This window comes from Canis aureus, chromosome 1 (assembly GCF_053574225.1).
Source record: "Canis aureus isolate CA01 chromosome 1, VMU_Caureus_v.1.0, whole genome shotgun sequence".
NCBI lineage: Eukaryota > Metazoa > Chordata > Mammalia > Carnivora > Canidae > Canis > Canis aureus.
Genome location: NC_135611.1, coordinates 40,688,971 through 40,715,436, shown reverse-complemented (window position 1 = coordinate 40,715,436; position 26,466 = coordinate 40,688,971). Strand labels below are relative to the sequence as shown.

General features: G+C 36.5%; 1 protein-coding gene across 6 annotated transcripts in view; it reads right to left on the bottom strand.

Annotated features, from left to right (window-relative positions):
• Window positions 1-26,466, bottom strand: part of TAB2 (TGF-beta activated kinase 1 (MAP3K7) binding protein 2) — a 90,628-nt gene that overhangs the window by 17,123 nt on the left and 47,039 nt on the right. For 5 of the 6 annotated variants that reach the window (XM_077896465.1, XM_077896463.1, XM_077896461.1 and 2 more), the window contains one exon: window positions 19,334-20,849. In XM_077896465.1, coding sequence (XP_077752591.1) covers window positions 19,334-20,849 — 1,516 coding nt within the window. The remainder of the gene's footprint in view (window positions 1-19,333; window positions 20,850-26,466) is intronic. The other variant, XM_077896471.1, reaches the window with a different exon arrangement.

The following is a 26,466-nucleotide window of genomic DNA, read 5'->3' as shown; positions in this document are numbered from 1 at the left end:
TCTCATAAATAAATAAAATCTTAAAAAAAAAATTGGGGGGGGGGGAGGAAAAGTATCATAAACAACCCTAGAAATGAAAAATGGTCATTGAAAAGAAAAAGTCAAATAGATTAAACCACAGATCAGACATGGTTAAAGACATGGTTAATGACCTAGAAGATAAATCTAAGATCTTTCCCCAGAACACACAGAGATAAAGTGACAATAGACCTGAAAGGGATTAAAAAAATCTCATATAAATCTACAAAGGAGTTCCAGAAGGAGACAACAGCAAGAATGGAGGAGTGGCAAAATTTGAAGAGACGCTTGCTGAAAATTTTCCAAAACTAAAGAAAAGAAATAACAGATTCCAGAAGATAATGGCAAAATCTGATCATCTAACTAGGTTATCAGAGCATGGATAAATAAATACATTTTTAGATAAAGTTTAGGGGAATTTATTGACTACAGACTGCTGCTGAACTACTAATGATGTTTTTTGATAAAAAGGAAATTATTATAAAAGGAAAGAAGAGATGAATAAACCCAAATAAAGTTCTAATTCTATAACTAAGGAGAAAGACCATGGCAGTGGGTGGGGTGGCATAAATTGCTTAGAAAAAAGTAAAACATTGCCAAATAATGAGAAATTGGAAATAGGAAGACTAGAGAAGCTTTCTAAGGTCTTAGATGTATTTAGGAAGAACACTCGCAAATGTTGCTAAACCAAATATGCATATTAGGAGTGCCTGACCCGCACAGTCAGTGAATAGAAACTGTGACTCTTGATCTTTTGGGGTCATGAGTTCACACCCCCCATGTTGGGCATGGAGCCTACTTAAAACATAACTATAAAAAACAAAACATGGGATCCCTGGGTGGCGCAGTGGTTTGGCGCCTGCCTTTGGCCCAGGGTGTGATCCTGGAGACCCGGGATCGAGTCCCATGTCGGGCTCCTGGTGCATGGAGCCTGCTTCTCTCTCTGCCTGTGTCTCTGCCTCTCTCTCTCTCTCTCTGTGTGACTATCATGAATAAATAAATAAAATATTTAAAACAAAACAAAACAAAACAAAACATAACTGTATATATATATACACACACACATACATACAGACATGTTAAATATTTAGGGATCACTACTGTAAGAAGCTAAATAGAATGTAGTTTCTAAATTAAAAGACCAAACAAAAGGAGAAATAATGGAGATCTGATTAAACTTAGATGGCAGGAAAGGGGGAAAAAGGGGAAAGAAATAGAAAATAAAAAATTATGACAAGAATAATTCCAAATATATCAGTAATCACAACTACAATTAAATGTAGTTTAGATACAAGAGATCAGCACACTAGATTTCTAAAATTTAGCTATATGCTGTTCTTATGAAGCACATTTAAAACCATTTACTCACACATTCTTTTAATATATTGAGAGCTTACTTGTGAAATCAATGAATAGGCACAAATCCCTGCCCTTGTGGAGCTTGTATTATAGAGGTAGGGTGGTGGTGGTGGTGTGCCAGAACAAGGCTCTAAACAAGTGGTCAACAAACTATGGACCACTGGACAATATGGCCCATTGCCTGTTCTGTGAAAAAAGTTTTACTGGAGTACAGCCAAGCTCGCATGTTTACTTCTTGTCTGTGGTTGCTTTGTATTACAGCAGCAGAACTGAACAGTTGTGACAGAAACTGCATAGCTTGTAAAATCATATAGTTTACCATTTGGTCCTTTATCAAATCATGTGGAGACTTGATCACATTAGGACATTTGAATAAAAGGGGACCCATCACAGCACAGAAAGGTCAGGAGTAAAAGGATTAAAGTAAAATAAATATTTTGTATTTTGGGTACCACTCTAAGAGACACAAAGTAAGAGCAACCAATTGCTGGGGATATTCGAAGACTGTGCTATGTGAAAGGCAACATCAAAACCTGAAGCCAGCTCCACTCTTGACTAAACTGACTCAACCGTTTACACTAATAACCTGCAGAAAAGAAAGGTGTTTTTGTTTCTGGGTTCAAACACTACTTATCCCAGTCTCTTCTGTTTTTTTTTCCCCCACACAATATTTGGCATTCAACAAAAAATTACGAGATACACAGAAAAGCAAGAGAAAAATCCAACTGATCACCAAGAGATAAGGCAATCAATAGAAGATGACCAAGATGCTAGAATTACCTGACAGGGATTTTATAAATAACTAAGATTAATTTTAAAGGATCTAGTTAAAAAGGGGCACAAGAGTCAGGAACAAAAAGATAATCTGAGATATGGAAATTATAAAAAAAAAAAAGTCAAATGCTAGAAATTAACTATGGCATCAGAGATAAAGAATTCCTTCAACAGGTTACCAGCACACTGGATACAGAAGAATCAGTGAACTTGAAAGACAGAAATTACTCAAACACAAAGAAAAAAGTAGAAAAAAGAACAAAGCGTCCAAGAGATGCAGGAAATATCAAACAGTTTAAATATACTTGTAATCAGTGAAAAGTCAGTCAGAAGAAATATTTGAAGAAAAAATGGGCAAATATTTTCCAAAATTAATTAAAGACAATAAATCATAGATAGAGAAGCCCAGAGATCTCCAAGTAGTATTAAAACAAAACAAACCAGACCAACTATAGTCAAACTACTGAAAACCAAAAATACTGAGAAAATCTTCAAGGCCACCAGAGAAGTGTTTTTTTTTCCTTTTTCCTTTTTTAAAAATTTATTTATTTACTGGAGAGAGCTGAAGAGAGTGTGTGAGTGAGGGTAGGGGCGGAGGGAGAGGGGAGACAGAATCCTCAAGCAGACTCTCTGCTGAGTGCAGAGCCCAACAGGGAGCTGAATCCCAGGACACAGAGATCATGACCTGAGCTGAAATCAAAAGCCAGCCACACAATGGACTGAGCTACCAGGTATCCCTACAAGAGAAGTTTTGAAAGTGATAATACCAAGCAAATATAGAATCAAAATAAAGCAAGTATAGTAATATTCATTTCAGATAGGGCAAAATATGTTATGAAATAAAGAGGGTTCTTTACTTAATGATGGCGGGGGGGGGGGGGCGAGGCTAAGCATCGAACTTTAATTCTGTTTGGAAAACCATAGAAATAGTTCAAATTTTCCAACCAATGTATCTCAGAACACTCAGACATTCTGGGACAGGGGCTGCACACTCTCTCTGTCATAATAGCTTCATTAGTAATCCCTAATATGGTATTTTTAATGTTTCTATCAAAATAGGGAAGTATACGACAGAGTTGAGAGCTATACAGAAGACCAACACTAGTAGGAGATACCCTTTAACAACAGGCAGAAATTTGATTAAAAAAAGACTTAGGTGAAATGAAGGAGCCAGAGTTGCTGAGATTGTGGAGATATTTTGAAGTTAAAGAGTAAATTCTTCAGAACATTTCTGAAACTGAAAAAATATACATCCCTGGGATTCACAAAGAAAGGAGTTTTTGCAATGGCTAAAAACATGGCTTGCCTTTGCAAAAAATGGCAAGATATAGCCTATGATTAGACTGAAGCCCTAAAGTAAAATACTGTGAATCCATGTTCTCAGAATTTATGAGAGGTTTCTTTCCAGTGAAAACAAAATCTTAGAGAAGAGTTACAATGACTGTATTACTTAGAAATGACAAATGTAGTTTATGGACTATTCAGGATCTCTTAAGTATGTCTGTTGATTATAAACAGAATAAAAAGTGCTCTGAAGATAGTAGGAAAGAGATATGACCCTCTATTTCTTAGCAATTCTTTCTTCTAAGTGCCTGGATTTTTATGTGTCTAGTTAATTTTTCATATGTGGCTTGGGATTTTTAGATAGGAATCTGAGAAAGATGAATGACAAAGAAAAGAAGGTTTCAAGGTGAATCACTGAAAACTCAGCTAAAGCCAATGAACTCTTTCTCTAGTTGTGGTCTGTCTCCAATTTTAACCTTCACTGTATAAACTATCATAAAGGACATATCCATTAAGAACCATTATTAGACTCATAATGAAGAAAAGTAATTGAAGTGTTCATTTATAAAATCACTTTTGCTCTGAATCAGGCTCTACTAAATGAGAAGGGTTGGGTGCTAGCTTCCAGAGAAAGAAACATGACGATTATACTTCCGGGGTCCAAACAAAGCTTAGGAAGCTTAGAAAGAGAGTCAGGCAGCCTTACAAACTGGGCTGTAGCCACAGGGTGAGGTTAGAAAATTCTACCTCTGTTATAAGAAATTACTTTGAAAAGGATTTGAGAAACCTGAGACTGGCTTTTGGGTTTTGTTTCTTTGTTTTGACATGTGAAGAAAATGTTACAAACAAGATCACATCAACCACACATACAGATGATTTGGGCTCATATGCTATCTAGTAATATGTACTTATATGGGAGGAGGGGTGATTTGTAACACAGACTTCAGTGGGTAAGCTAAAGGAAAAATTCTCTCTCCTTTCTTGTCATTTATTTATATATAGACTAATATGGACTTAATAAGCCAAACTATGGGGGATCCCTGGGGGGCTCAGCAGTTTAGCGCCTGCCTTCAGCCCAGGGCGTGATCCTAGAGTCCCGAATGGAGTCCCACATCAGGCTCCCTGCATGGAGTCTGCTTCTCCCTCTGCCTCTCTTTCTCTGTGTCTCTCATGATAAATAAATAAAATCTTAAAAAAAAAAAAAAAAAAAAAAGCCAAGTTTTGAAGAATCATTTATACTAGCCAGGACTTTCATTTAAAGATGACTAAACAATACATAATCTTCTACCTCCTGAAACCCCAAGAAAATGGCAAGGAGGAATAAGACAGTACAATCCAATTATAAACAAGAAAAAGAAGGCAATTAATGGATAAGAGATTTCAAGACATTTTTGGAAGACTGAAAGCAGATGGAATAGCAGCCTAATGAAGGAGGGTAGGGAAAGCCATAATCTCAAAGACAAGGAGGGCACTGCTGACAAAGCAGCAGCTAATTTGCACTGCAGAAACCCAAAGAAGTTTCAGACTGGAGAATGCACCTGAGGACAGGAGGTGGAAGTAAGTAAAGAATGGGCCAGAAAACAGGGCCTTAATTGGTATCTGTTTATGGAACAGTCAACCTTACCCTATCTTGCAGGATAAGTAGCTGCATGTTTATTTGTAAGGCCCCACAACACACATTTCTCAAGCTAGTCCCCATATACAAATGCCAGGTCATGATCGCAGAGCGTTCTCTCCTACTAGCTGGGGCTCCTCACTTATTCCTCGCAAAGCAAAGTCTCTCAAGTGACAAGTCTCTTGTTATTACACAAGGTTTCCAGTTAGCTTTCACAGTCCTTAAACCAATAGCCATGGCTCACCATGTACTGCAATAACTTCTGACATGTGAAAGTTCTAGATAAAGAGAAAGACTAAACCCAGATTAAGCAGAGATAACTCAGGAGATAGACAAAAACTTAATTAGCATCATTAAGAGATCTGAGATATTCATACATACATCCATAAAACAATCTGCTATGAGAAAGGAATTAGAGAACTAGCTCTTAGAAATTAAAAACATCATTGCTGAAATGAAAATTTCATACATAGGTTAGAACACAAATTAAGGAAATCTACTGAATTATAGAATAGACCAGAAAGATAAGGAGGTAGAATATTTGAGGATATAATGATGAGAAGTAGAAAATTGGTCTTGGCTGCCAAATAGCTGAACAAGTTCTAGAAAGAGACAATGGACAAGCTAGGAATCAGGAGGGGATTTGCAGAACTAAAGCGAGACACCAGTCTTTAAACTGAAGGAATTCACTGAATGTGGAACAAAGATGATTTAAAGAAAAACCTAAACCTAGACACATTGTGTTTCTACACAGAAGACAGAAAACATAACATATATTATAAAATACATATAAAAGTATATATATACAAGTATGTATACCTTGATAAAATTAAAATATCCAGTCATATATGAGTAAACTATAATAAGGCATTGATAAAGACTGTGCTATACTTTTGTAATATTTGCATTATAACAATATTTCGTTCAGCCAAAACCACATTAATTAAATTTTCATTATTCTGGAATCTAAGTTTATTGGTTTGTTTTAAAAAAACAAAGGCTCCTTGCCCGGCGTGGAACCCAAAGTGGGGCTGGGACTCACAACCGTGAGATGAAGACCTGGGCTGAAGAGTCAGATGCTTCACCAACTGAACCACACAGGTGACCCCAAGATAATTTTAATAGTAAAGGAGCTTAAGTTAATTTCTGTACTACCTGTTCAAAGGGCATTGAATAAATTAACATCATGAGTAAAGTGTGAAGGAAGCAAAGTTAAACTATTTCAATAACTTATGTATTATTACTTTGTATTTATAGATCAGTATTTCACTAAAGGAGAAACTTTATTATATGAGTTCATTTCATTTTACACTGGAAAAATTCTGCATTTTCTATTTTCCATTATCAAGTACATCTCTCAACTAAACCTCAAGCTTCTTGACAGTAAACACTGAATTCAAGTTTGTACCCACTGGGTATCTATTATTAAACCCTGATAATTGTAGGCACTTGATAAATACCTATTAAATGAAAAATAATGACAACAATTTGACTTTTAATGAATGATAGAGTAAAATACTAATTTTAGGTCCAAGAAATAGAAATATTGATAAAACAAAAACGTGACATTTATTTTAGAGTCTCCTTGAATGTTCAGTTTTAGTATTTATTTATCACTTAGCACAACAGAATACAGTTTGAAATATGGTAAGACTTTTAGATTGCTCACAATGCAGAAAGGTGGCTTTTTAAAAATATGCGAGTTCTACCAAGAAAATAACTGATGTGTTTAACATCTTAATCACACACTGACTTTGTTTTCTAAACCTATCTACTTTACTTTGAAATACACATGCAAGGAGGACTGACAACAGTCAGTACCTTTTAAATCCTCTTTTCTAAAATTACATTTTAGAAATAAAGAAACAAAACAGAGGATTCATAGGGGAAGAGAGGAAAAAAATAAAACAAGATGAAATCAGAGGGGGAGACAAACAGTAAGAGACTCTTTAGCATAGGAATAAGGGTTGCTGGAGGGTATGGCGCTGGGGTAACCGGTGGATGGACTTTAAAGGAGGGCACGTGATGTGATGAGCACTGGGTGTTATAGAAGACTGAGGAATTACTGACCTCTACTTTTGAAACCAATAACACATTATATGTTAATTAACTGAATTTAAATTTTAAAAAAAGAAAAAAGAAAAAAAAACCCACCAAAATTGCATTTTAGCAAATTGCATTTAATAAATTTTAAATAATTTAAGCACGCAACTCCCTTTTGTGGTTGTTAAAATAACTATTAGTTAATTCAAATATTTGAGCCCTTTTTATTTATTTTTTCTTTATATTTATTTTTTTATATTTTTATTTATATTTATTATTTATTTATTTATTTATTTCTAGGCATTTTTTTAAGTAGTAGTTTTGAAAAGCCTAGTTTTTACCCAGTTTTTGTCAACTTCCAGTGAATGATGTAAACAGTTTCTTTCTCAACTTTATTTGTAATCAGAAAAACACGCTTCCAAGTTTTAGATGGTGTTAATTTTACTAATTTTAGGTATTCAACAGCCTAAATAACATCTAATTTCTCCAAAAGTTAAAAAAAATAGTACAAGGATGCAATGTACATATTAAAAGAATACCTTTGCTACTGGAAAATGTATCAAGTATTTATGGATACAAAGATCTATGGCTTATTAAAAAGAGAGAGAGAAATTTGCCACTGGAAATATAATAGGTACTTATTTCTAAAGTCTTTTATACTTTTGTCATAACAATTTTATATGCCTAAGTCAAGTACATGCTTACGTCACTATACCTAATGAGGTAAAATGTCTGCTTCTAAAATAAATCAAGGCTATTCTAGACTGTAACTGTTGAGAGTAGGGGTATCTGTTCTATGCACCAATGTATAATTATTGTCACTCAGTGATGGAATCACAAAAGATTCAAAGATGGCAATTACTCATTAAAATAAAGTATCTTGATGTTTTCATCTACTTTGCCATTTTTTTGTTAAAGATTTTATTTATTTATTCATGAGAGATAGAGAGAGAGAGGCAGAGACACAGGCAGAGAGAGAAGCAGAGTCCATGCAGGGAGCCTGCATAGAGGCTGGATCCTGGGACTCCAGGATCACTCCCTGAGCTGAAGGCAGATGCTCAATCACTGAGCCACTCAGGCATACCTACTTTGCCATTTTTAAGGACAGTCTGAAATCAGATCTTTCAACAGTGCTGCAATTAGGTCTGTATCTGGGCAATAGATATAATAAAACTATGAGGAATGATGCTAAAGTCCTGTAATTATTTTTAAGAAACAAATTATTTATACACTCATATTAAATAGATATAGATGAGTAAGAGGCTTCTGGTAGATAAATACTTTGTTGTCCTTTATTTGTATGTAAGATTCTAAATGCAATCTTATAGCATTAAGACATACAGACACTGGCTACTATTTTTGTTTTAGAGAACAAGAAAACCAGACCTAGAGATACCAAAAGAGTTTCCACAAATGGATGAACCATTAAAGGAAATGGGGACTTTTATATTATAGCTTAGAAAGGCTTATCCTTTAAAGGGGGATATGGTAGTTACTTTCAAGTTTTTGAAAGGTCACCACAGAAAAATGAGGCCAGTTCAATATGGTTTCAAAGATTATCACTACAATTTAAGAGAGGATATGTGTAAGATTTCTCTGGTCTTTTGCAATCTTGGAATGTTGTGAAGGGCTAGTTTCTAAATAAGACATAAAACTGAAAAGCCAGAAAGAAAAAAGATTGGTAAGTTTGAATATGTAAAAGTAAAAAATAAATAAATAAAACAAAAAAATTTATTGACCATGTTAAAAGTAATTATGTATTAGGAAAAAAAGACTATGTATCCTACATAAACAGGCAAGTTCACAAAATACAGCTTAAAAATACAGGAAAAGATGCTCAACCTCACTCATATTTAAAGATACAAATTTTTAAAAACCAAAACGATACATTTTCACTTATCAGAGTGACAAATATTTTTTTTTTTTTCAATCATTTATAGTGATGGGCAGGGGCGGGAAGGAGGAATTGAACATTCTTATAAGTGTTGCTCAAAGTGTTTCCTATTTACAAATATGAGAGAGTATAAACTGGTAGATAGAATCTCAAAATTGGCAACATGTTCTGTGGTAGTCATCCGTGTCCTGCACCAAATATTTCTGGCTTTCTGCCTTCCAGGTGTATACGGGAGAATTATGCCTCCCCATTCTCTAGGAATCAGATATAGTTAGGTGTGGCTCTGTAACTTGTTTTACTAAAGAGTAACAGGTCAACGTAGAAGCTTAAGGAGTCAGTACTGATTTGTTATATTTCCTCTGTCTTGCCTGAACAATCATAGAGCTTCCCTCAACCTGGGTCCTTAAGTGAGGATGATATAGAACAGAGCCCATCACCTAATCTATAGTGGCAAGTGAGCTAGAAATAAACCTTGGTTGTTAAACACAGTTTGTTACTGAAGCATAAGGAAGCCTAAATGATATATCTATCAAAATTAAAAATACACATATCCTTTGACACAGAAGCTTCACTCCTGGTAATGTCTTCTGCCAACATACTTGTACATGGGTATAAATATGTATGTACATGATTTTTACTGAAGCAGTTTCTAAAAACAAGACCATAGGTCTATCAAGAAAATCCTGGTTATGGATTATGGTACAAAATACTATGCAGCCATTTTTTAAGAAAAGAGATCTGTACCTGTTGACATAGAATACTCTCAGAGATACAGACAAAAATACTGGTAAGACAAAAGGCAAAACGCTATATTTCATTTGTATAAAAACTTCAATTTCTAAAAGAATACAAAATGAAATATTTGTTGTCTGGTGAGGGGAGCTTTTCTCTACGCATCCTTTTGTTCTGGTTGCTTTTTTTTTTTTTTTAATCAAGTACACGTAGAAAAATATTTTAGTGCAATTCCTATCAGAATCCCAACTGACTTTGTAGAAATTGACAAAGTGATTCTAAAATTTATATGGAACATCATGGTACTACAAATAGCCAAAATAATCTTGGAAAAAAAACAATGTAGAATTTACATGTCTCGATTTCGAAACTTACTACAAAGCAACAATAATCTAGACAGTGTAGTACTGGCATAAAGATAGACATGTAGATCAGTGAAAAGTAATTAAGAGTCCAGAAATAAACACATGGGTTTATGGTCAACTGATTTTCTATGAGGGTGCCAAGACCATTCAATGAGGAAAGAAAAGTCTTTTCAACAAATGGTGCTGGAATATCTGGATAAGCCACATGTGAAAGAATGAAGTTAGACTTTTACCTCATACTATTATATAGAAATTAACTCAAAATACATCAAAGACCAACATACAAGCATTAAAACTATAAATCTCTTAGGGGAAAACATAGGAGTAAATTCTCATGACCTCTGATATGGCAACTGATTCTTAGATATAACACCAAAAATATGAGCAATGAAAGGAGAAATGGCAAACTAAGTAAGTTGGGACTTCACTAAATTAACTTCTGTGCCTCAAAGGACATTATCAAGGAAATGAAAAGATAGGGGAGTCTGACTGGCTCAGTCAGTAGAGCCTGCAACTCCTGATCACGGGGGTTGTGAGCTTAAGCCCCACATCGGGCATAGAGTTTTTAAAATGAAAACAAAAAACAAAACAAAAAAACTCTCACAGAACGGGAAAAAATAATTACAAATCACATAAGAGACTTACACTTAGAATATTCAAAAAATTCATACAACTCAGTAATAAAGCCAAATTACCCAATTTAAAAGGGGGCACAGAAAAAAAAAAGGGGGGGGGGCACAGGATATAAATAGGCATTTCTCCAAAGAAAATACAGAAATGATTAATAAATACATGCAGTAATCCTCAAGGTCATTAGCCATCAGAGAAATGTAAATCAAAACCACAATGAAATACCACTTTATAGTTACTAGAATGGCAAGATTCAAAGTCAAATGATGGCATATACTGTTTATGATGTGGAGAAATAAAAATCCTCATATACAGCTGGTGGAAATGCAAAATGGTGCAGCCACTTTGGAAAACAGTCTGGCAGTTCCTCAATGGTTAAAAAGAATTACCATATGAATCAGGAATTTCACTCCCAGTATATATTCAAGAGAAATAAAAAAAAAAAGTCCACAAAAAAAGTGTACATGAATGTTTACAGCATTATTCATAATATGTATATGTATTCATATTATTATTCATAATAGCCAAAAGATGGAAACAACCAAATGTCCACCAACTGATGAGTGAACAAAAATGTAGTATATACCTATGGAATAGCACATTATTTGGCTATAAAAAAGAATTAAGTACTAACACATGCTACAACACGGATGAACTTCTAAAACATTATGCTAGGTGAAAAAAGCCAGTCACAAAAGACTATTATGTAATTCCATTTATACGAAGTGTCCAGAATATGAAAACCTAGAGACAGAAAAGTAGATGAGTGCTTGGCTGCTTAGGGCTAAGGGTGGGGATGTAATGGGATAGGCAGGTAATGGCTAAAGAGTATGGAGTTTCTGCTGAGGTGATAAAAATGCTTATGTTGGTTGTGGTTATGGTGACTTGTATGTGGCTATACCAAAAATCACTGTAAATAAGTGAACTTCATGGATTAACTCTATTTTAATAAAGCTATTAAAATTAACTAACCTGCGATGCCTGGGTGGCTCAGCGGTTGAGCATGAGCCTTTGGCTCATGGTATGATCCCAGAGTCTGGGACTGAGTCTCACACGGGCTCCCTGCGAGGAGCCTGCTTCTCCCTCTGCCTATGTCTCTGCCTCTGTGTCTCTCATGAATAAATAAATTAAAAAAAAATAACCTGTTTTAAAAAGTTAGAAGAATGAAATAGATTTGTGCATGCTGAAATGCAATGATCTTAAGAGGTTAAGCAAAAACTGTGTAGTCGCACTCTAAAATGTTTTTTATATATATTGTAGGGTATGTGTAGATTATAAAATTCTGCATAGGTGTATTTATGTATACCCATATATGGATACTGTGTGCATGTGATTATGAAGACAAGGAGGATAAAAACAGCTAACAGAGGTTACTTCTGAGAGTTAAGTGGTGGGAGGGCTGGTGGGATGTTATAGGCAGGAGTTGAAAGGAGACACATTTTCATTCTATCTTCCTTGTTGGGAAGGAGTTGAAATTTCTTTTATCATATGCGTATGTTACTTGCCTAATACTTTTTAAAGACATCAGTTTAATATAGGAAATAACTTGCTGGGAGGCAGAGCTGTACACAAGTGGAGTGTGCTACTTCGGGAGGCAGCTTGTTTCTCTCAAGATATGTAAGCATGTACAGAATGGATTTATACTTACTAGGAATCTTGTAAGGACTAAGTGTTAGATAGGCAAGTGGACTGGGTAAGCTTGGTTGTAGAATTTGAGATGACTTTTAAAGTCTCTTCCAACCCTGAGATTTATTTCAAATTAAAAAAGGTAGTCTGGAGACAGGGAAGAACCTATGAAAATTCTGAAGTACAGGTTTGATGTTAGTTAAGCTTAATTTTGATGTAATTATTTAACATAATTTCAGGGACGCCTGAGTGGCTCAGTGGTTGAACGTCTGCCTTTGGCCCAGGGCGTGATCCAGGAATCTGGGATCGAGTCCCACGTCGGGCTCCTTACAGGGAGCCTGCTTCTCTCTCTCTGTCTCTCATGAATAAACAAATAAAATCTTTATTAAAAAAAAAACATAATTTCAAAGTCAACATAGTAAGTCAACATTGTAAAAAAAGGCATTTCCAATCAGCAGATGCATAAAGGCAAAACGCAAATTTAAAAATTTGAACTGAAGTTATATTTCCTCTTGAAAAGAACATTTAGCCCTCTCAATTTTTGTCATGATTAAGCATTTTCAAAAATTTATCTATCTATCTATCTATCTATCTATCTATCTATCTATCTATCTATTTATCAGAGAGAGAGAGAGAGAGAGAGCAAGCAAAGTGAGCACGAGCAGGGAGAGAGAGAAGCAGTCTCTTCTGAGACTGTTGAGCAGGAGCCCAACATGGGGCTTGATCCCAGGACTCTGGGATCATGACCTGAGCAAAAGGCAGATGCTTAACTGAGCCACCCAGGTGTCCCAGTGTCCCATGATTAAACATTTTTATTAAATCTTGTTAAATAGAAAGATGTTGTGATTGAGACATATTAGAAAAAAAAAAAAAAAACTAGGAATGAGAAATACAAAGTTCAAGAAGCTAATTTTCATCTTGTTATTTTTCTTATTTTTCTATTTTAGGTTCTAAGTCAAGAGTACTGCTTTAACAATATGATAGTATCACAAATATAACTGGAAAACAAGTGTTGAGGTACCATTAAAAATGTTTATGACCTTACATATGTAATTTTTAACACTGTAGAGTACCATTTAGGCCAATACCACGATGGATTTTTGTAGAAATAACAAAGAAGAAGAAATCATTTTGACAGCAGTGGTAGTCTGGTAAAAGCCTCTGGCATAGAAAGCAGGCCCTTTCCCTGCCTTGCCATGAAAACTGGTTTGAATGAGTGAAACATTTGTTCTCCATATTCATAGGAGTTGCCAATGTTACTAAAAGCATACTTCTATGAATGGGAGAGGACACCAGAAAGTCTCAGAATACAGTGAATGATCAGGTATTTACTGGCACTTTCAGAAGTTAGATAGAGTCAGGTACTATGACTCAAGGGGAAAATGAGGCTATTTGGCCACACAATAACCTTACTAATGAGAATTTTGAGTTCAATGTTTGTTCTCAGCAGGTAAAGAAGAGTGAGTCTTCTTCATATCCATATACTTTGAAATGGAATTTCTCTCTAACCTGAATTTTTCTCTTCTACTGGGCACTCATTTGTGTCTCTGATTCCTGTGGTAGTTTAAAGGCTCAAGTGTAATTTATTTCCTTTTGTAGTGGTGGTTGGAGCCTTGGTGATGAAATGAGCAGGATCGGGGTAGAAGTTTCAATTTATCTTTTTCTTCTGCTCATTCTATAGCAGAGGGCATATCAAACAATGTATCTTTTATAAACATACATTCTCATTTTTGAAATGTTTTGTTGTAGATCTAAAATGTTAGATGGAATACAAATGAAAAATATGCAGTTTGTTTACTTACGTATGTTCCCTCCTCAATCTGAGAAAAATATTTTCCTATGACTCTAGTACCTGGCTCAACTTCTTTTCCTATTCTGAAATAGTATGTTCCAGGAGCTTTAGAAAGATCAATTTCACTGCAGGAAGCAGGCAGATTTCTTTTCTCTTTATTACCCACACTACATAAATCAAGAGTTCACAAAAGATCCTTGCTTAAAAATCAGTATTGGGGCACCTGGGTGGCTCAGTGGTTGAGCGTCTGCCTTTGGCTCAGGTTGTGATCTTGGAGTCCTGGGATCAAGTCCCACATTGGGCTCCCTGCAGGAAATCTGTTTCTCCTTCTGCCTATGTCACTGCCTCTCTTGTGTCTCATGAATAAATTTTAAAAATCTTTTTAAAAAAATCAGTATTATTTGGGTCACCATATGTATAAACTACAAGGCATCACAAACGTGTAAGTTAACATCATATAAGACAGAATTTTAGAAAAGAAAAATCCTTTGATTTTAATAGAACCAAGTCAAAGAAACACTAGATCAAGACTTTGTCACTGGATGATACGTAAATCTGGGTCAACAGCAGTTCCATACTAAACAGAAGGAAACAAGATGAAAGGTTGCAGTACAGTACCTACCCCAAAACAGTGTGTGCGGAGACAGATAATACAAGGATACACAGCCACACGGATGTTAAGAAATTCCACAGGTATGTAGATATGCCTAAAGAAAGTGAGTATGGTTGTTTAAGCTGTCTGAAGGCTATTAGTGAAGAGAAGTAATTTGAGTGGCAGATTCTAAGGAACTCTGCTATTTGCTATTTGGGTAGGCTTCAAACTCTCAAACCAGAGGCTTCACTCATCAGAAACTTAAAACAAATTTTTTTAAATTTAAATTTAAAGTTTTTTAAAGATTTTATTTATTTATTCATGAGAGACACACAAAGAGAGGCAGAGATGTAGGCAGAGGGAGAAGCAGGCTCCCTGTGAGGAGCTCAATGCAGAACTCGATCTCAGGATCCCAGGATCATGCCCTGAGCCAAAGGTAGGCACTCAACATTGAGCCACCCAGGCATCCTAATTTTTAATTTTTAAAGATTTTATTTATCTATTCAAGAGAGAGAGAGAGAGAGAGCATACAAGCAGGGGGGAAGAGCAGAGGCAGAGGGAGAAGCAGGCTCCTAGCAGGGCAGGGAGCCCGACATGGTGCTCAATTCCAGGCTTCTGGGATTATGACCTGACTCAGAAGCAGATTCTCAACGGACTGGGCCATCCAGGTGCCCTTCAGCAACTTTTTTCAATGTTTAGGTGCCTTTAGAAGGTGCTCCCTGTATCTTCTCAGGGTATTACTTTATTTTTCAAGTTCTTTTTCTAATTATATCTGTATGTTGTGATTTCTTTCCTTTTGGCTGCTTTTGTTTTACTTATTTTTACTAAATGATCTTTTAGCTTCACATTTCTTAAATAGGGGCACATGTGAACCACACAATGATGTACCAGGGGTTATGTGAAGCTACAATACAAAGTTGAAGCATCTTTCCAGAGGGTTTATTTTGAAAATGTGCAAAGATGTTAAAGTGCTGTGATTAAGACTGTGGGCTCCACTGTCAACTCCCTAGGTTAGAATCTTTGACTCTGCTACTTGTCCTTTGACAAGGTACTTACCCAGTCTCTTCCTAAGTATGTACTGTATTTTATTATTTTACTTACGTAAGAGAGAGAAAGAGAGAGAGACAGAGAGACAGAGACAGAGAAAGGGCAAGCGAGCAGGAAGAGGGGCAAAGGGAGAAGACAATCCCAACAGGTTCCATGCTCAGTGCAGAGCCCCGCATGGGGCTCCATTTCACGACCCTGAAATTATGACCTGAGTTGAAATTAAGAGTTGGACGCTTAACTGAGGTGGTCCCTGTTCCTAAATATTTTAATCTGAAAATAAAATAATAGGAATAATACCAATAATAGTTGGTTGTGAGAAATAAATGGGCATTCAGAAAATTGCCTAGCACACAGTAAGCTTCCGGTAAGTATTACTTATTATGTATCTTAATATTAGATTTTTCCCCCTCTCAGCAAATATAAGCAAGGATGGAAAGACAGGAAGCACTGGGGTGGAGAGTAACATAGGAAGCCCTGAGATAATCTCACAGAAAAAAGCATCATTTGAGTAAGGATCTGAAGGGAGTTAACTGTGGTTTCTGGGAGAAGAGAATTTCAGACAGAAAGAATAGCAAGTACTAAGGTCCTAAGGCATGTCTTCCATGTTTAAGGAATAGCAAGAAGGCCAGTAGGGCTGGAACAGAGTGACTGAAGTGGTAAATAGAAGGCAAAGAGATGAGGGATGTGCAATAGATCATGTAAGGCTTCACAGCTTTTACTGTGAATGAAACAGCCATCATATGCAAAAGAGTGATATAATCTGACTTATGTTTTTTAACAGTGTCTCTCTGGCTGTTGAGTTGAAAGAAGACCATAAGGAAGAAAGAGTGAAAGCATGTAAGCTACTGCAATATCCACTTGAGAGATGACATTAGCTCAGACCAGAATGGTGACAATAGGGTGGTATGAAGAGGGAGAACTCTTGATATGCCTTGAAGGTTAGAATTGATAGATTTTATTCTCAAATTAGATTTGAAATCTGAAAGAAAGAAGGAGTCAAGGGTGTTTGTGAAGTTTCTGAGTTAAGTTGCCATTAACTGAGGTGGGAGGACTGATTATAGAAAAGTAAGCTGGGAGGAATGTCAGAAAGTATTTCAGATATAGAAAATTTGAGATGCCTAGTAAACATTCAAATAGAGATGTTAAATAACCAGTTAAATAAACTGCCTTGAAATTTGGGGACTAAGTCCAGATTAGAGTTAAAATTCGGGAATCATAAGCACATAATATTTATTTTTAAAAAAGGTTTTATTTATTTATTTAGAGGGAGAGCACACACGTGGGAGAATGGGGGTGGGAGGGGCAGAGGGAGAGAGAATCTCTATGCAGATTGTGCGGAGTGCAGAGCCTGAGGTGGGGTTTGATCCCACAACACTGAGATCATGACCTGAGCAGAAATCAAGAGCTGGATGCTTAACCGAGCCACCCAGGCATTCCAGCACTAGCACATAATATTTAGAGTCATGAGGCTGAATGAGATCACCTAGGGAATGATACAGACAGAAAAAAGGCTGAGATTAAGCTTTGAGGCTTTGATCTCACTTCTTTGAGAAGTGGAAGGATAAAGAGATAAGAGATGAGGGACAGAGAACCAGCTAAGAATAAAAAGAGAGATGGAAATTCTAGAGTAGTATCCTAAAAGTCAAAAGAACAAAATATTTCACAGTAAAAAGGGTGCTTGACTGGTAAATGCTGCTGATACATATATCAAGGAAGATGAGGGCTGAAAGGAGACTGTGGATTTTTTTTTTTAATTTTTATTTACTTATGATAGGCACACAGTGAGAGAGAGAGAGGCAGAGACACAGGCAGAGGGAGAAGCAGGCTCCATGCACCGGGAGCCCGACGTGGGATTCGATCCTGGATCTCCAGGATTGCGCCCTGGGCCAAAGGCAGGCTCTAAACCGCTGTGCCACCCAGGGATCCCGAGACTGTGGATTTTGTAACAATCCTGTCACTCATGACCTTGACAAATGCAATTCTGGGTGACTACAATGGTAAAATCCTGACTGGAGCAGATTCAGAAGAGAATGAGAGAAACTGGAGCTAGCAAATTTAAGCAATACTGTTTATTCATATTCCAGTTAAATGTGACTATGTCTCTTTCAATAGAAAATTCCCCACATCAAGTTATCTTCATATAATAATTTACCCTCTATTTAAGAAACAGCAACTATCTAAATACAGGAAATCTGTTATTTTGATGGAAGGAGAATAGGAGAAGACTTTGGGAGAAGAATAGGAATTAAGTATCAGTGAAATGAATAATGGTATATTAAAATTTATGTACTACCTAAAGTGAAACAAAAAGGTTTCCAATTTCATCAGAGATATATGGAAAACAAACAAAAGTTTTAGCACAATTTCTAGAGCAATCAGAATTACCCATGGACCTTTAAAACACACATGCAGACCTAAGCTTCACCTTCTAACTGAGCAAGTTTGGGATGAGCCTTGGGCATCCTTCTTTGAAAGCCCTATAGATGTTTATAAATCTGAAAGAACCAAAGCCCAGCTTAAGTTGAGAATCACAAGAATATAATAGTTTAAAACATAAAATAAGCCCAAGCAATCAGGCTCCTCTGAGAAACTCAGCAGGTAAAATCATTCTTTTTAGAAATTTTTAAAAGGACAAGTGATACTAGAGGTAGTATTAGGGTGCATGTTGCAAGGGGGTGATAATTTAGTATTTTCCACCTACATACTTGCAACAACTCACTGGATATGCAAAGATGACTACAATATGTTGTTGCTCTAAAGGACTCCCAGCTAATCTACAAGCCTGCATCAAAACTCAAGAAAACAAACACTTAACCTCTACTTTCTTATCTGAATGAGTTTAATGATTTCCTCCTGAAGATTAAGTAACTTAAGTGACCAAGTAAAATATATGACAGAAATGATCACTACCTGAATTAGTGCAGATATAACTTAGTATTATGCCAATATCAACTAGTCTATTTCAGAAAGGGATAATCAAGTCAGATAGATTCATGTTTTTATCCACAATTCCAAATAAAAAGAAAGGCTGAATTAACTGATGTTTGAGGGAGGATGAAAGAACTAATTATCAAGAACGGAATTAAAAACTCTCTTAGATGTAATTATTCTAGGATTTGTAGGAAGTTAGATTTTGATATTAAATAAGACTAACAATGTCATATCAGAAAAATGAAAATAGCTAAATAGAGAATTTGCCTGGTTAAACAAGGCCACTAATCTCTTACTAAGATGTGTTTTTATGAATTTTTATTTGCAGAAATTTGAAAGGGCAAGTCAATATCACCACCAAGAAGAGAGTTAACTGAAAAGAAAGTGTTAAAACATTAAGAAAGTAGACAAACCAGAGTGGATTATTCTGAAGATGTAATAAACCTATACTCCAAACTTTAAGTTATAGGATAGTAAAATTAAAATTCAAAATTTATCTGCATATTCTCAAGAGGTTTTAAAAATAGTATGATTTGGGGCAACACTTAAAAGATGAAATAATAATGGGGATAGCCATTTCTACAGTGAAACCAAACGTACACCAAAAAGCCCGGCAAGGAACGTGCCCCACCTTCAGTATTATTACCTTGAGTGTAGGCAGCATCATCAGATCCCATACTCAACTTCCGTGCTTCACTTATTCTATCCACATGTGCTAAAGTAGGGTCCGTGAGGTGCTGAATGTTCTCTGTTTCTACATAATGATCAGGATGGTTTAGAAGATTTGTAAGTTCAAAGGTAGGGGATACCACCCCTGGAGAAACTGCAGGGGGTTTATTAGGAGAAACTGTAATTTTGAAAGTATATTTTGTATTGGGTTGAGTGACGACCACTCGAGGAGAAGTTGCAGAGTTATTGCCTATTGCTCGACTTTTGGGAGGGTGGTGATGAATAAAGGCAGGGCCCATGCTCACTTGCCCAGACATATTCCTGGAGGCAGAAGATGCTCCAGAGTTTGTGGATATGAAGAGGGTGGGCTGATTCCGCATGATCTGTTCATCTCCTGGGGCAGTATTAGCTGAAATATAGACCTTGGGTTGACTACGGGACATCACCTCGTCAGTATTTGGGGGGCTGGCAGCTATGTAAACAGTGGGTTGATTTCTATTTAAGGTCTGGCTGTTGACTGAAGAGGAACTGCTGGAGGTTCGAGGTCCAGAAGAACGCAATTTTGAAGAGCTGTTTCTTTGTGGGGGTTCAAGTTTGATTTCAATCTGGTTTTTTCGAGGTCCTGTTGAAATATTTTGAATGTTATATTGGCTATGGGCAGAAGATTGTGAGCTACCAGATGAATGAATTGTTGGTGGTTGTGGAGTAGTAGGTGAACTGATGGGCATGTAGACATGAGAGGTCTGGTGGCCTTGCTGATTTGGCTGCTGGGCTGAGGTATGTGACATAGGACTAGATGCAGGATAAGGAGTCCAGGGACCAGGTTGTGAAGGTTGATAAACTTGTTGAGGGTTCAGAGGATTAAACTGAGATACCCAGCCAGAATGCTGCTGCGCCTGTCGAGTTGTACCACTAGGAGTTGTAATGTAAGGCCTAATATAGATAGAATTTCCCTGTGGACTGTTAAGTACAGGTGGAGGTACACCATGTATGTGCAAAGAAGTAGGAGTATTACGACCAGTCTGGATATTTGGGGCTAAAGTTACCATAATGGGATTAAATCTGGGAGTTTGTTGAGAAAGGTTAGATGTTCCTTTGCTGCCTAAGTAAAATCCAAGATGTGGTGCTGAATTTGAAGCACCAGATGTACTAGACATTCCAAAAACATTAAAGCCTTGAGGAACTTGAGCTGGTGCTGTCTGTGGTTCTTGCTGAAAGAGTTCATTATTGGACTGACCACCTTGAAGTTGTCCATCACTAATGCTGTGCGTTAGAGTCCTGCTTCCATTCATTCTATTTCCTTCTCTTCCATGGTGGTAAACATTCTGTGACTGCAAGTCCAAGTTGAGAGAAGTCATGTGATTTCGTAAGCCAGAAATTCCAGAGTCATCCGAGAAATTCAAGTCTCCTTCACCATAAAGATACCTTGTACTCTCCTGAGAGAGAACAGCACAGCAGGCATCCAGGTTATTATTATTCTATAAAACAAAATAAAAATAGCTTGATGTTAATCACCAGAAGGTAACGCTTATATTCTCATCATTACTAAAATATTACATGATTAACAAGTGATTAGTTAATACAATTCTAACAGACATATTTGAATCTTTTTATTTGAGAAGAAGAAGGTATTTCTTGTGCAAATACTTGAATTACAAATCCTCACTACAAATGTAATGGAAAAGCTTTCTAAAAAGCAATAGCTGGGGATCCCTGGGTGGCGCAGTGGTTTGGCGCCTGCCTTTGGCCCAGGGCGCGATCCTGGAGACCCGGGATCGAATCCCACATCAGGCTCCCGGTGCATGGAGCCTGCTTCTTCCTCTGCCTGTGTCTCTGCGCCTCTCTCTCTCTCTCTCTCTCTCTCTCTGTGACTATCATAAATAAATAAAAATTAAAAAATAAAATAAAATAAAATAAAAAGCAATAGCTGACAGCAAACCAAATCACTGTTCTGTTTTAGGAGCTATTTTACAGTAAAATGGATTCATGCAAATATAGTAAAATGATAACCTAATTAAAAACATGATTTGAATAATGAACAAAACATAACCATTCAAGTAATATATTCCTTAGCATATAATACCATATAATTAAATATTCTGCACATTCAAGTGCTATATGAATTGTTTTAAACTTATGACCTTTTAAAAAATTATATATGTTGGGTGGTGCCTGGGTGGCTCAGTCGGTTAAGCATCTGACTCTTGATTTCCACTTAGATCATAATCTCAGGATTGTGAGACTAGGCCCTGTGTTGGGCTCCATGCTCAGCATGACATCTGCTAAGGATTCTCTCTCCCATCCTTGCTCATGCTCGCACTCTGTAAATAAATAAAATCTTAAAAAATTATATATATAGTATTTAAATATAAAAAGCCCTAAAATACACAACAAAGTCATTTCAATTCTGTATATGCTTCCTCTTAATTTGTGTAAAAAAAACCTCCCACATATATATATATATATATGAAATATAGACTCAAGGTAGCACCTAGAACAACTGAGCTCATCTCTCTTCCTTAAACAGCACCATATAAATCTATTCCACAGAAATGAAAACAAAAAACAGCAACAGATTATTTCTAAATAATCCTCAAGAGACTGATCACTACTCATAAATCATCCATAAAAATATTTACTGGACACCTAAAATATGCACTGTACTCTGAGATTGTGGAAGACTCAATGACATATAAAACCAAAATTTTCCCTAGAAGAATTCTGCAACTCAATTTAGAGACAAACCATGGATTTATGAAAAGGTAACATTATTAAAACATGATGTGCCAAATAATAAATGGTTTTTAAGTTCAACAGAGTTAGTACTGTAGACTACTATACAAAGGCATAGTCTGATGGGCTTCATATTCATATATAGTAGTATATGCAGGACTTGGCTAGGAAAAAAAGAATTCCTGGTAAAGGGAATGGGATGAGTAAAGACAGACATAAATGTGATAATAAGTAAAAGCATATTCTAAACAAGCTAACTGGAATAGACTTAGTTGGAGATAAAGGTTTGTATAGGAGATTTTGTGGAACAAATTTTAAGAAAAGTAGATTGGGATTAAATACAGGCATACCTCATTTTATTGCACTTTGCAGATACTGTGTTTTTTCACAAATTGAAAGTTTGTGGCAACCTGGCATTAAGTGAATTTATTGGCACCGTATTTCTAATAGCATTTGCTCACTTCAAGTCTCTGTGTCACATTAGAATATTTCAAACCTTTTCATTACTATTATATTTCTTATGGCAATCCATGATCCAGTGATTTTTTTTTTTTAAGATTTACTTATTTATATCACAGAGAAAGAGAGAACATGTGCATGAGCGCGGGGGTGGGGGTGGGGGTGGTGAGGGTGGGGCCGCAGAGGGAGAGAGAGAGAGACAATCTCAAGCAGTCTCTGTGCGGAGCCCAGAGCCTGACCTGAGGCTTGATCCCATGAACCCCGTATCACAAGCTGAGCTGAGACCGAGAGTCAGATGCTCAACTGACTGAGCTACTAGGCATCCAATCCAGGGATCTTTGATGTTATTACTCTAATTGTTTTGGGGTGCTATGATCCACACCCATATAAGACAGTGAACTTCACTGATAAATGCGTGTGTTCTGACTATTCTGACTGCTGGCTGTTTCCCCATCTCCTTCCCTCTCCTTAGACTTCCCTATTCCCTTTGACAACAATACTGAAATTATGCTAATGAATAATAATAACCCTACAATGGCTTCTAAGTGTTCAAGTGAAAGGAAGAGCTGCACGTATCTCAACTTTCAAAAGCTACAACTGATTAGTGAGGCAGGTCAAAAGCCAGGGAGGTCGGAAGCTAGGTCTCTTGTGCCAAAGAGCCAGGTTGTAAATGCAAAGGAAAAGTTCTTGAAGGAAATTAAAAGTGCTACTCCAGTGAACACAGTAATGATAAGAAAGCAGAACTGTCTTATTGCTGATATAAGAAAGTTTTAGTGGTCCGGATAGGAGATCAAACCAGTTTCACCATTCCCTTGAGGCAAAGTGTAATCCAGAGCAAGGCTCTAATCTCTCTTCAATTCTGTGAAGGCTGAGAGAGGTGAGGAAGCTGAAGAAAAGTCTAAAGCTAGCAGAGGTTGGTGTATGAGGTTTAAGGAAAGAAGCCATCTCTATAATATCGAGTACAAGGTGAAGCAATGAGTGCTGATGTAGAAGCTGCAGCAAGTTATCTAGCTAAGATAATTAATAAAAGTGGCTACACTAAACAACAAATTTTCAGTGTAGATGAAACAGCCTTATATTGGAAGAAGATTCCATCTAGGACTTTCATAACTATAGAGGAAAAGCCAATGCCTGGCTTCAGAGCTTCAAAGGACAGGCTGACTCTGTTGTTAGAGGCTAATGCAGCTGAAGACTTTAAGTTGAAGCCAATGCTCATTTACGAGTCTGAAAACCATAGGGCCTTTAACAATTATGGTAAATCTGTTTTTGCTCTATAAAGGGAACAACAAAGGTTGGATAACAGCACATCTGTTTACAACATGATTGCTGAATATTTTAAGTCCATTGTTGAGACCTACTGAACAGAAAAGATTCCTTTCAAAATGTTACTGCTTACTGACAATTCACCTGGTCACCCAAGAGCTTGATGGAGATGTATAGAGAGTTATCTTGTTTTCATGTCTGCTAACATAATATCCATTCTACAGCCCATGGATCAAGGAGTGATTTAGACTTTCAAGTCTTTTTATTTAAGAAATATATTTTGTAAGGGTATAGCTGCCATAGTCAGTGATTCCTCTGATAGATCCAGGCAAAGTAAATTGAAAACCATGAGAACATTTGATTCACAGGAAGAGGTCAAAATAGCAACATTAAGAGAAGTGAGGAAGAAGCTGATTCTAACACTCATGAATGACTTTGAAGGGTTCAAGACTTCAGAGGAGGAAGTAACTGCAGATATGGTGGAAACAGCAAGAGAACTAGAAGCAGAGCCTGAAGATATGACTGATTTGTGTAATCTCATGATAAAACTTTAACAAACTAGGAGTTCCTTCTCATGAATGGAAGAGAAAAAGTGGTCTTTTTGAGATATAATCTACTGCTGGTGATCATGCTGGGAAGATTGTTGAAATGACAATAAAAGATTTAGAATATTACATAAACTTAGTTGAGAAAGCAGCGGCAGGATCTGACTGATTTCCATTTAGAAAGAAGTTCTCCTGTGGGTAAAATGCCATCAAATAGCCTTGGATGCTACAGAGAAATCATTTGTGCAAGAGTCAGCTGATGTGGCAAACTTCACTGTTGTCTTAATTTAAGAAACTGCCGCAGCCACCCCAACCTTCAGCAACCACCACCCTATCAGTCACCAGCCATCAACAACATGGAGGCAAGACCCTTGCAGTAAAAAATTATAGCTCAATGAAAGCTCAGATAATGGTGCATTTTTTAGCAATGAAGTATTTTTTAAGGTTTTTATTTACTCATTTGAAAGGGAGAAAGATAAAGCACCAGTGGGGAGAGGGGCACAGACCCCCCGCTGAGCAGGAACTCTACGAGGGGCTAGATCCCAGGATCATGAGATTATGACCTGAGCCAAAGGCAGCCACTTAACCAACTGAATCATGAAGGAACCCCACTAAAGCATTTTTAAATTAAGGTATGTTCATTGTCTTTTTAGATATAATGCTATTGTACTATCAACAGACAAAATAGTATACATTTTTATATGCACTGGGAAAACAAAAAATTCACTTGACTTGCTTTGTTATGATATTCACTTTATTGTGGTGGTTTGGAACCAAACCCACAATATTTCCAAGGTATGCCTATAATTGAGGATTTTGAAAAATGAGTCACACTAAAGTCTGGACTCTGAGATAGGCAACAGGGAGAACCACTGAACGAACATGAATGAACTGAGAAGTAAAGACAAAGGGTTATTTTGGGAAAGTAGTCTGTTGATACTCAAGATGAATAGGAAAAGGAAAACCTCTTGACAAGACTATCATTGGAAGACACGAAAATAATGACTGTTGATAGTGGACACAAATTATGAAAGACTACAAATAAATATCAATACAATTTGGCTATAAGAGAGATTTTGGGATGCCTGGATGGCTCAGCAGTTGAGCGTCTGTCTTTGCCTCAGGTCCTTGATCCCATGGATCAAGTCTCGCATTGGGCTCCTTGCCGGGAGCCTACTTCTCCCTCTGCCTGTGTCTCTGCCTCTCTCTCTCTCTCTGTCTCTCTCATGAATAAATAAATAAAATCTTTAAAAAAAAGAAAAGAGAGAAAGAGACTTCAAAGAGGGTTGGAAGATTAGGAGCTTGACAGAAAAAGGTCAGGTTTGGACATAAAAAATGAATAATCAAGTTAAAATGTCTACAGGTGGTTTGATAGGAGATAAAATCTTATTAAAGGAAACTGAACTTCCAAATGCATCTTGAAGTATTGTTCAAACTATTTCACAGTTTGAACGGGTAATGCAAAACAAAGTTAGTGAGCAAGGTTTGACTTTTTTCCCTCCCAAACTAACAGTTCAAATTTCTCATGCTATAAAAATTTTACCCTATTCGTAATTCTGAATTGATTATTAGTTTTTCAAATAAAATTTAAAAATTCACCACAATCTTTATCAGTTACTTATTAGTTAGATCTTATCTTTTGCCAAACCTTTTTGCTTTTTGCTTCAAACGAACTTTATTGATATTCTTAGTAAATTCCATCTACTAAACCAAAGCTCACAAAGATCCCGTTCTTCTCATCTCCTCTGCCAACATCCTCAAATTAAAATGTGTATTGTCTGCTAAACCCAATCTCACGCTTCCTTTTTAAAAGTGGATACTCCTTTTTATAAAGTTTTCCTCCTTAATTCTCTCGAGCTCTCAAAAATCCCTTCAATTCTTTATAAAATCTGATGATTTAATATATTCTAGTCCCAGCTATGCCAGTAACTCACATGTCCTTAGGTTATTCACCCTCTACAGATCTCACTTTATCAGCAAAACACTGATAAGTACTTACAGGGATTTTTATAAAGCCACAATAGGATAAAAGAAAATGTACTTTTTATTAAAAAAAAATTTAAACATATTCAAAAATAAAGAGTAAATATGACAA